This window comes from Cydia fagiglandana, chromosome 26 (genome assembly GCF_963556715.1).
Source record: "Cydia fagiglandana chromosome 26, ilCydFagi1.1, whole genome shotgun sequence".
Taxonomy (NCBI): domain Eukaryota; kingdom Metazoa; phylum Arthropoda; class Insecta; order Lepidoptera; family Tortricidae; genus Cydia; species Cydia fagiglandana.
This window is the reverse complement of record NC_085957.1, coordinates 4,982,296-4,994,034: the sequence shown is the minus strand read 5'-3', so window position 1 is coordinate 4,994,034 and position 11,739 is coordinate 4,982,296. Positions and strand designations below refer to the sequence as shown.

The following is an 11,739-nucleotide window of genomic DNA, read 5'->3' as shown; positions in this document are numbered from 1 at the left end:
GTGGTTTAGCCTACTCACTCTGTGGTTTAGCCTACTCACCGTGTGGTTTAGCCTACTCACTCTGTGGTTTAGCCTACTCACCGTGTGGTTTAGCCTACTCACCGTGTCGTGAACACCTCCTTACACAGCTTGCAAGTGTACATGTAGCGATGCTTCAGCACCATGTGTCTATACAGACTCTTACGGAACTTGAACCCGATGCTGCAGATGTCGCAGGAGAAATCGCACTTCTCACCCGGCTTCGCTTCTCCTGGCTAAAAAGAAATTAAACAAAATTGTAAACCACATTACTATCTAAAATTAAAATAATAACTAAACTAATCTAAATTAAAATAAATCTAAAAAAGGGCCTCCGTGGCATTGTGCCAAATATGCTGGCAGCATTCCCTCGCTGAATCGCAATACTGATGCGCTGCGAGAGAAAGCTGCCAGTTCTCTGGTCATCGGTGGTATTGACCAGCTTTTTGCAGTTCTTTGAAAATAATATGTGCGCTTGGACCCCACGGCCCCAGTGTCTCGACACCGAATGCCACAAAATGGTATTGAGGGCCAAGACCTTGATATTTTGTGACCTTTTTGCTTTCAGCCGCCTCGGCAGCTGCCCCAGCCCTGGTCGAAATAATAATTCAGCTTATATATGTCCCACTGCTGGGCACAGGCCTCCTCTCCTGCGCAAGAGGGCTTGGGCTATAGTCCCCACACTAGCCCAATGCAGATTAGAGACTTCACATACATCTTTGAATTTCTTCGCAGATGTATGCAGGTTTCCTCACGATGTTTTCCTTCACCGAAAAGGTAGATTTTTTTTAAATAATAATTGTTAATTATTTAATAATTTTTATAGCTAAAAATAATATTAGGAAATAAATGTGACGTTCTCAATCAAAAGGCTTACTATAAGAACGCTCTGACGGGTTATTCGAGTAAAGATACATGCAAATTTCGTCTTTATGGTAAGCAACAAAGTGGTACGTTTTGATTAAGAACGTCACAAATTATTATTATTACCGTAAAATGGAGTGAGTAGGGTCAAAACTGAAATTCAAACCTTGATAACATTTTATTTTTACATATGAAATCTGAATGGTGTATATAATAAGTGTTCCGGACGTCTGTATTTTAGTTTTTATTTTATTTTGGGTAGTTCCATTTCATAACTTTGACGATAAAGAGGAAAACCCACCTCACCCCGTAGTGCCTCGTATTTGGGGTGAGAGGGGTTTTCATACAAAGGTGATTTTAGAAGATTGTTGGATCGATTTTTTTTTATTATGCGTATTACTATAGCTCCATTTTAAATTGGAATACATTATTTTTGTAGCAGTAGCCTTAAAATCCCTTCTCACCCCCCTCTCAAACCTTCTCTCCCCATTCATAACCCACCTCTCCCCGCGAAACCTACTCACCCCGTTTTACGGTACCCAAAGGAAAAAACTCTATTTTAAACATTAAATAGTCTGGCAAATCAATTTGTCAGTAGGAAAAGGCGGCAAGTATAAAAAATTTATGCGCGAATTTCGTTTTTCACGAATTTCCCAAGTGGGTTTGTCAGCCTTATAATTCTGTTCTTTTCACAAAAAATATATTTTGGCCGCTGTATTATGCAATTCCAGACACATTTTTTCATGTACAGTCGCCATCAGATATATCGGTGCAGCTAAGACGCTCACAAGTATCTGAACACGCCTCTATTGTCAGGGCGTTAGAGTGCGTGTTCAGATATTGTGAACACGTTGGCCGCTCCGATATATCTGATGGCGACTGTATGAGGCGTCAATATTTTGACGACATGAATGAAATGTAAAATTTTTTTGAAAACACTCAATAGGGAATACTAGGCAAAGCTCTGCGTAGGTGGCACAACTAGCACATACAGTAAACAAACATCAATGACACATCATGCGTCACTACGTCAATCACATGGCCTACCGTGAAACACGACAATCGAAAGTTCGGTTTCTGCCTCTCTATCACTCTTGCATATTCTAACTTACCAATTGATTATTATAATATTTCCACTGCAACTACCAATTAGGATTGTTCATTTTTTTTCAAATGTTCTATTTCGAAAACCATTTCGAGATATAAGGTTTTTAAACAGTTTCCGACATTTGCTGCGATATAATAATTGAGGATTGAAGATATTTCAACAAATATCCTTATGACCTTAGTTTGACCTTCTCCTGGGCTGAATGTAAAGTCATTGCATAATAAAAGTTATCGAACCATAGTAAATAAATCCGTCACTCACGTATTGTCAAAGTTATCATTGTCATCGATTGTCATAACAATTTTTTTCAGTTAAACCGCTGCGCTTGTTTGTTACAATTTGATTTATAATTATTACCTAAATAGTAGATTTCATTGCTTAATAATATATCAAAAACCTTGTTCCTATGTGTGGGAATGATTCACAAAAATAATAGTTCGAATCCACGAAGACCTACGACGTGAAAGATGGTGCCGTGAATTAAACTTGGAATACCTACCTACTTCACGTGTTACACACAGTATTGCTGTGAGAATCACGTCGATGTAAGTATAAAATTAATATTAATTTACTACAATTAAGTATTTAAAAGCTCACTTTATTGGTAGGGCGTGGTATCTATTTATTTTCTGTGGTAATCTAGCCAGAGTATCTAAAGGCAAACCGTTAAACAGAGATGGTGCCTACCTAAAGAAGGAATATACAAGAATACATAGCCATACTCAAAATTCAGCCTGAAACTGCTTTAAAAAGATATAATTTCTAATTTCCAGGTACATGTTGCAGTTCAAGCTGCTGATATCATGGTGGACAAGACTTAATAAAGAGTTGTGAATAATAAAACATGTTTGTTTACCTACTTTTTTATTAATTTGGGAAATATGTTATATATGTTTCCAAAAAAAATAGTAACTTTACATTAAATGTATGTTTATCATGTTCTGCACGAGCATCTGACAATGATGGCTTCTTGTTGACCATCCAGAAGAGAAGTGTATGGTTTGTTATTTACTCTGTTCCCAGGCATTATTTACGGTCGTAAAGTATTACGACGATTAATAATTAATATGACGTTCGTTTTAATACAAAATGCTCAACTTTGTTCTGGGCCCAAGTGCAGTTACATATCTCACAGCTGTATCTAAATAGGAATCACGATGACCTGAAATAATAGGATATAATTAGCAAAATTGGCATGTTCCTAATATAGTAGTATAAGTATGTAGTACAATATCCAAACAATGGTGACAAGCCGGTAGAAAGCACTCACTGGGTGCTAAGCTACCTTTAGCAATGGACGCTTGTAACGATTTTATGAATCCAATCTTTTTACAAATCGAATCAGTTAAAATATATATGATGTAGGTAACTTACATTTGTATTTTTGCTCCCTTGATTTCAGCCAAGTTATGGTTGGAGTTGGATGCTATATGGATACATACTCCAATAAAACTAAGTTATATAACTTAGGCAGATTTCTGGAATCAGCTTTCTCAAATTTATAGCATAGGTATTTTGAAATTAATGATTCAAAATAAACGAGTTTTCCATTCCAGACGATTGTTATTTATAGAAACACGTGACACTGACATTGTCGACAGGTGACATTACAATCAATTGACAATGACAACTATTTTTTTAATGCTTGTTGTTGCTTGTGCATTATCCTAATCAGCCGACGACATGTAATTTACGAGAAGTCGTATCTCATATTTTCAATAAATTATAAATATTCAACCGAGCCACGAATTAGTAAATCATTCAAATTGGTATCTTAAATTAACCTATATTTTCAGAAAATAAAATAAAAATGGGGGTCTAAAAAAAATGAACAAACCTAATTTAAACATATCTTGTTTTGTATAAATAAACTGTTTAGTTTTTAACTAGTTTTTAAGACAGTGCTACGCCCTTGCAGGGTGACCATGTACCAAACCTATATGTAACACCTTTATATCCATGGTTTTTCGCATGAAATAAATGAAATGAAATGAAATGAAACTCTAACTAAATTTCGATTTTCGCGTTTACCGACAGGCCCTTGTTAACAAACCGCCTTGAAGCATCAATGTCAAATCTTATTGGCTGCGAAAACTTGTCAAAAACAGTTTGGCACAGTATGTATAAGTTAGTCTATGAATTTACTAGAGTCAGTAGTGCTGCACTCTGGCGGCAGAATATTACAATACAATACAATACAATACTCTTTATTGCACACCTCACATACACGTAGTTACACACTAATAATAATATATAATAATATTGCAGTACACTGAGAGAAAAGTACAACAAAAATACACTTAGAATTACAAAAATAAACTTAATCCGGGGACAAGGAGAGTTAACTAATAGGAACAAATTGACTTTTGCAATTTCTATTAGTTCTTGCAATTTATATTGTCTGTTTGTTGAAATTATATTTGGGATTACTGAGCTGTTTGTAGAAATAAATAAACTTTACAGAAATAGTGAAACGTCCATAATTATTATTAAAACTTCATTTTTTCCCCCAGTACAGAACTGTTTTTTAATTCCTGGTGATGACTTTTCTCTCAGTGTAATATCCCCTATTAGGGTTCCGTACCCAAAGGGTAAAACGGGACCCTATTACTAAGACTCTGCTGTCCGTCCGTCCGTCCGTCTGTCACCAGGCTGTATCTCACGAACCGTGATAGCTAGACAATTGAAATTTTCACAGATGATGTATTTCTGTTGCCGCTATAACAACAAATACTAAAAACAGAATAAAATAAAGATTTAAGTGGGGCTCCCATACAACAAACGTGATTTTTGACCGAAGTTAAGCAACGTCGGGCGGGGTCAGTACTTGGATGGGTGACCGATTTTTGCATTATGGTACGGAACCCTTCGTGCGCGAGTCCGACTCGCACTTGCGCGGTTTTTTTCATACCTCCCGTTTCCCCCGGCCGAGCTCGGGCCGCGATCGTAACAGCATGACGTCACTCATCATCTGCTGCGACAGCGCGGTTATGGTGAAGTTGGCCAGAGCCTGCCGCAGCTCCTTCTTGGATTCCATCGACTTCACCAACTGCTGGGTCTCTGCAGCGTGCTTGGATTTATGATGGAGTACTGCGTCTTTTCTGCAACGAAATCAGAAATATTTATTGTGTAAACTGTGTAGGTACAAGAACTATAACTAAGTACATTTTTTGATGAGTATCAGCAGTTTTGCCCTTTTCGGGCATACAATTTATTTTATCTTAAACTAGGTTTTTATATTTTATCTTAAACTAAGTTTTTACATTTTATCTTAAACTAAGTTTTTATATTTTATCTTAAGGTGGTTCGCTTTTCATACAAAATTCAATCAAATCTCATTAAGTAACTACACAGTATTAGTACACAAATATTTCCGCATTTATCTTCTTTCGAATATTCGTTTGCGCGAAATTAACAGGAAAACAATGTTTCATACAGAAATCATGCAAAAATCATAGTTAACTTTTCATCAATTTTACGTATGTGTGTGTCACAAATGTCGTGTACAGATACATTTGCGACGTTGCCATACCATTTCCGACGTTGCCGGGCTGACCACGGCTCGAATTTGGAGTGCCGTCATGTTTAGTGCAATTTTGTTGACACTGATATTTGACAGGTAGTTAATTGACCTAAGCGAGAAGTTCGTCAGCTTAGCTAAGAACTATCATGGCGTGTTATGCAAACAGTCGCTTTTTTGCTTGCAAACGGAAGATTCCCGGTTCGATCCCCAGTCATTGTATGCTGGAACATAACTTTTTGTATTTTTGTTACACCTACATTTCGTATTGTTTTTTATTTTTATTTAATTTTTCTTATTATCATAAATCGATTATTAAGTATAGGCTACACGTATTCTTTAATTTTTACAAAGATAATTAGAAATTATACTCTACCTAATCTCTCTGATTTTTACAATCAGGACATCCTCACTGCAATAAAAACCGGGCAAGTGCGAGTCGGACTCGCGCACGAAGGGTTCCGTGCCATAATGCAAAAAAAAAAAACAAAAAAAGCAAAAAAAAAACGGTCACCCATCCAAGTACTGACCACTCCCGACGTTGCTTAACTTTGGTCAAAAATCACGTTTGTTGTATCACGGGAGCCCCATTCAAATCTTTATTTTATTATGTTTTTAGTATTTGTTGTTATAGCGGCAACAGAAATACATCATCTGTGAAAATTTCAACTGTCTAGCTATTACGGTTCGTGAGATACAGCCTGGTGACAGACAGACGGACGGACGGACGGCCGGACAGCGAAGTCTTAGTAATAGGGTCCCGTTTTACCCTTTGGGTACGAAACCCTAAAAAGAAGTGTATAAAATTTCCTGTGGTTAAAAATAATGGATTTTGTCTATAAATGAAAGACACAATTATTACTATAGTTTGTTTTTTTTAGCATTAGAAATAAGGTAAACAATCTTGACGTGTCTTTTAATTGAAAAACACATTTTAAAAATAAGTTACGGCAAATATGTAACAATTATAAATCTAATACGATCATTTATATTCTTCTGCTTTCATAAGTAATCGTTTTTGATTTTGAAAAACCTGATAACACTGAGTATGTGGGGGAAGCGCTGCTGGCCTAGCGGAAAGCAATTCGGAGGTCGCGGGTTCTAACCCCGGCTCGTACCAATGATTTTTCGAACTTTTGTACGAAATAGCATTTGATACCTACCTATTTATACACCGATACCTATTTTTCGGTGAAAGAAAACAATGTGAGGAAACCGGACTAATCCAAATAAGTTTACTCTCTGGGTTGGAAGGTCAGGGCAGTCGCTTTCGTAAAAACTAGTGCGCATGCCAATTCTGGGATTAGTTGCCAAGCGGAGATTGAATATCTGGGAGACCGACCAAAGCTTACAAAACATAAAAACTCAAAAATGCGCGTTTTCTCATAGACCTAGCTAAGAGATCAAACCCCTTATAGCAAATTTCATCGAAATCGTTAGAGCCGTTTCTGATACCATCCAAATATATAAATAAATAATTATATATCTAATAATTGCTCGTTTAAAGGTAAGATAACACAAAGGAGAAACAAAAAGAAATTACCTACTCGCACCAGTCTTGAACCCCAATCCTCTTGCACGTATTTCCACGAACATACCGTTACGCTATTGCAATTTGCAATAACATACTTACGTTGTGTGAAATTGTCTACTACAAGGATCACGGAAACACTGCTTGCATGTGTGAGTAATAGTAGGAAAAAGCGTGACAGCAACACTCCGTCAAATTAAAAAGGTGGTTTTTGCACAATGAAGTATTCAATGTTTTATTTAATAGTTCAATATTTACTTAAAGAGTGCGCGAAACATACTTTTAAGTATACAAATACCAAGACCATTTCACAAAAAAATAAAATCTGAAATTTTGCAGAAGTGGTGCCATCTAGCGAGAGTTAAGTTTTGAGTAACCTAGGCGAACCACCTTAAACTAAATTTTACTATTCATTTAGGTTAATCGAGTGATAAATTTTTTTAATGTTATTAGAAGACTTTGTCTGTTAAAAAGTTTTTTAGGCATCTTTTAAAAGTATTTCCTTCTAGGCATTTTATTTCGTTAGGTAGATGATTGTAGATATTAATAGCTCATATGAATTTGCTTTTTTTATATACTAAGGTGCTAACTCTTACATTTGGATATTATTAGCTAAATTGACAGTGATCATTTTTAACAGGAAGAAGACCTAAGAGTCACAAAAATACGCCGCCAAAAAGCTGCTTCCATACAAAGTTACGCTTTTTAGCGTTCCGTACATAAAAGGTAAAAACGGGACCCTATTACTAAGACTCCGCTGTCCGTCTGTCTCTCAGGCTGTATCTCATGAACCGTGATAGCTAGAAAGTTGAAATTTTCACAGATGATGTATTTCTGTTGCCGCTATAACAACAAATACTAAAAACAGAATAAAAGAAATATTTCAGTGGGGCTCCCATACAACAAACGTGATTTTTGACCAAAGTTAAGCAACGTCGGGAGTGGTCAGTACTTGGATGGGTGACCGTTTTCTTTTTGCTTTTTTTTTTGTTTTTTTATTGCGTTATGGTACGGAACCCTTCGTGCGCGAGTCCGACTCGCACTTGCCCGGTTTTTTTTTTGCAATTTGACATAAACTAATTATGAAAAATATGGCTGGTATTAGTTTTAGTCGCTAAAAATTGTAATATAAAAAAATAGATCGAGTAGAAATTGTGTCTAACTTGTTACTTACTGAGTATAGACCCCGGCTCGACAGATCTTACACGAGTATTCGTACATATGGCAATTGGCCACATGTACATTGAGCTCCTTCACTGTGGGAAAGTTGTTTTTGCACACCTTACATTCATGCTGGAATTTCCTCTGAAAACAAATAGTTATTTACAAGTGCGGAAAAGAGGAAATTCGAAACGAGAGGCGATAAATTAGAACACGACCGAAGGGAGTTTTTAAAATCGACATGAGTTGCGAATTACCTTTTCGCACGTGTATCGTACAACGGTTTACAGTACATATGGCCCTTTAAACTTTAGACATACGCACGAAAAGTGCTATTTTACGCACTAGTGCGGGAAAATAGGACCATATGTACTGTAAAAGCAATTTTCGCTTTTATTTACATTATTTTACTACACACAAAGAAATGCTAAATCGCGTAAAATAACAAACAATTATATAATTATGGTATTTTGCATTTACCATCACCAGACAAACCTACCTACCTAAAACCCACCTATTACCCTACCTCCCTATACCTACTTTTTTAAAGTGTTGCAATAGCACAAAAACTAAAAACATTGCTGCTTTTGTTAGCGTAATACTGCTCTTTGAGTGTTGCCCTTCTTCACTTTGCTGTACATTGCTACTGACATACTTAGCTTGACAGACTATACTTACTTTGTTATGGTACTCTACATGTTTCACCAGTTCGTTCATTGTCTTATGGATGGTCATGCACATAGCACACTTATACAGTGCTCGGTTAAATGGATGAAGGCTCTTCCTTAGTTCCATCTTCTGTTTCTGTTCTTCTAAATTCAAAACTTTCAAATCAAATATCAGCATCGCTTTCGCAACAGTGCCATCTACAAAAGGTTTGGTCAGTTTTAAATGATCAACTTCTTTTTTTGGCTCCGGTATTGGTGGTTCTTCATAGTTGTCATTGTCATCACTCAGGACATCCGGTTCCGTTTTAAGATCTTTGAAAATGTCATTCATGTCAATGTTAGCTGTGTCGAGGTCTGGCTCGAGGTAATCATTGGTTGGTATATCTTCAACATCGTTAGTAGTCGCATCATCTTCTGGTTCATTCGTTTCTTCTGGTATTTCAGTGTCTATTTCAGGTTTGATGTCAATAATAGGTTTACTGTGTGGAGAAATACATCAGTTAGTATGAACATTTATTTTTACATACTAGACTAAACAAAAGGCCACCTAGGGTGGTTCCTTGAGGTACACCCCATTCAATAATAAACGAAATAAATCTCAAAATCAGTTGACAATATACGATATTGTTTTAAGAAACATATTGTATCTAGAATTTCAGATAATAATAAATAAGAGAAGTATAAATAACTGCAAATCAGTAAAAGTTATGTGGTATATGTATGAATCAAATGCATTTCGAAAATCAGAAATTCGACAGAGCAACTACCTGTGACATCTTGTATATTGAGGAGCATCCAAGTTATATTTCTGCAAGGAGTCATCTTCCTGTCCTTCCTCGTTGGCTATTAGGTAACAAGGATTATGGTGTGGCTCCCAGTAATTCAGAGATGATTCCAAGTTGGTTTTCTTTCGGTTAACTGTGACTATGTCACTGTAGGATATCTAAGGACGTAAAATTCAATCAATTACCTACACATTAAATGTTAAGAAAAATACCTTCATTATTTCGTTTAGGCGGGCCCGGTCATATTTAGATTTCGCCAGTTTAGGTTTAGGTCAAAATCTGATTGAGTATGATTCTGGTTAAACCAGATTCATCATAGGGGCTGTCCATAAATTACGTCATCGATTTTTGACGATTTTTCCCCCCCTCCCCCTCTGCCCTCCTCTGAAATTTATTACACTTTCTGGCCCCCCATGAAGAAAGTTTGCCTACCACTGCTTGATCACAGATGTAGTGTAGGGATGCCCAGCCGGAAGCAGGCTGGCTGTCGATCGCGTGTCGCGTTCATTCAGCTCTGTTCCCTGAAGTTGGAGCTGCCGGTTACTGTCCTGGCGGCATTCCCATACTATTCTCCTCGAATAAGGTCATGTTGCTTGAAATTAAAATGACCTTATATGTATTTGGTAAGCAAGTCTTACCTGTTTTCTAACATTCAAGATCTCCTTGAGGACAAAGTGCGCACGGCGGCTCTTCCTCCTAAACGCCAAACTTTTCCTGATGTGGTGTCGGCATTCCACGCAGAAGTAAACTGGATAGCCATCACCATCTGCAATCTGTAAATATAATATAAACCTGAAATGGCACATAAGGCCTGGCCTTATGGGCAATAATAATGAAGCATGGACAACACGATTGGTTGATGAGTTTGCATCACGCGATTAGTCACAACTAGTTGCGTTAGATTGCACGATTGGCTTGAATTTAGGCTTGTGTCGGTCATGAACTAAGAACTGTTAAGAATGAAATCCCGTCAAGATCCGAAAGGAACTAAATCTTTTTTCACACTCTTAATCGGTCTTTAGGTCCTTTAGTTCAGTGGGATTGATGAGCGCTTGACATGAGTGAAACAGAAAATAGACTGAAAGAAATGGTTCACAACAGAGAGAATATAATGTTCACAATGACGTTGGCATGAGTGCGAACGAGATAAAAGAGCGACAAACAGTCCTAAACCTGATTAAATGAAAAAAACCGGGCAAGTGCGAATCGGACTTGAAGACAAGAAGTGCCCGCAAGGCCAGTCCTTAGATATAATTATGTATGAAACCCTCTGTTGTTTCTCAAGCTGTTGTGGTTCCCTGAGGACATAATTTTGATAATAGTTTATGTTGATACCTGGAGACCTGTGATGGCTGTGTATTGCCTCTTTGAGGCATTGCCAATCTTCTCCAGTTTGCCTTTCACCGTCAGGCAACCCCGACATGCTTTTACATCCCATATCCTTGACATCCTGAAAAAAATTATAGTTTGTAACTTTGTAGCTAGAGCCGTACTAAGAAAAATCTGCAGCAGATTTGATAGCCCATGCAGTGCAAATGTTATTTTAAACGTCAAGCTTCTATGAAATTAAGACGTGTAAATAACACTTGCACTGCGTGGGCTATCAAATCCGCTGCAGACTTTTCTTGGTCCGACTCTAGTCAATTACATTTACACTATCATAATTTGTTCATCTTCTTCTCTCGTGTCGAGGTTCCTCTTAAATTTAAACATGAAAATTGGAATGTAAAAACTTAGTACTTATTGAGCAAAAACTTAAGTTGTTTGATGCGATTTGACGAAATTAAAACAATAGATTTTTCGTTATCGTTGGTCCCCAAGCAAATTAAATTATTTTCATTTTAGGATGGAACTGAACCGATTTTACATGGATTTTACCATTTTTACCCAAATAATAAAAACCGGACAAACCTCAATAAGGAACACGACATACCTTTTCTAATCACTTTAACAATGTATAAGTATCACCTTTATTTAATCATTTACCAAATAACTACATTTTGAATATATTCAAGCGGCAAACCAAATCAAAATAATAACCACAGAAACAAATCGAAATATTCGAAACGTGAACAAACAAAATC

The 11,739-nt window shown here is 36.8% G+C and overlaps 1 protein-coding gene across 1 annotated transcript; it reads right to left on the bottom strand.

Annotated features, from left to right (window-relative positions):
- Positions 1–98: 98 nt before the first annotated feature.
- On the bottom strand, positions 99–11,703 carry LOC134677321 (zinc finger protein 639-like). Its single transcript, XM_063535757.1, has 8 exons — positions 11,589–11,703; positions 10,991–11,105; positions 10,294–10,428; positions 9,638–9,813; positions 8,881–9,349; positions 8,216–8,346; positions 4,902–5,091; positions 99–254 (listed from the first exon to the last, which is right to left on the bottom strand). Exons 2-8 carry the CDS (start codon positions 11,102–11,104, stop codon positions 99–101), a joined length of 1,371 nt encoding a protein of 456 aa, XP_063391827.1. The 5' UTR covers position 11,105; positions 11,589–11,703.
- Between the last annotated feature and the right edge of the window lie 36 nt (positions 11,704–11,739).

Bases quoted from the DNA above. Each gene is read 5' to 3' on its own strand.
- LOC134677321 (XM_063535757.1), bottom strand. From the start codon at position 11,104: ATGTCAAGGATATGGGATGTAAAAGCATGTCGGGGTTGCCTGACGGTG. The intron at 9,350-9,637 runs GTAGTTGCTCTG...TTCTCCACACAG, and splicing joins CAATATACAAGATGTCACAG to TAAACCTATTATTGACATCA. The intron at 255-4,901 runs GTATGAAAAAAA...ATTTCTTTTTAG, and splicing joins TCGGCCGGGGGAAACGGGAG to CCAGGAGAAGCGAAGCCGGG.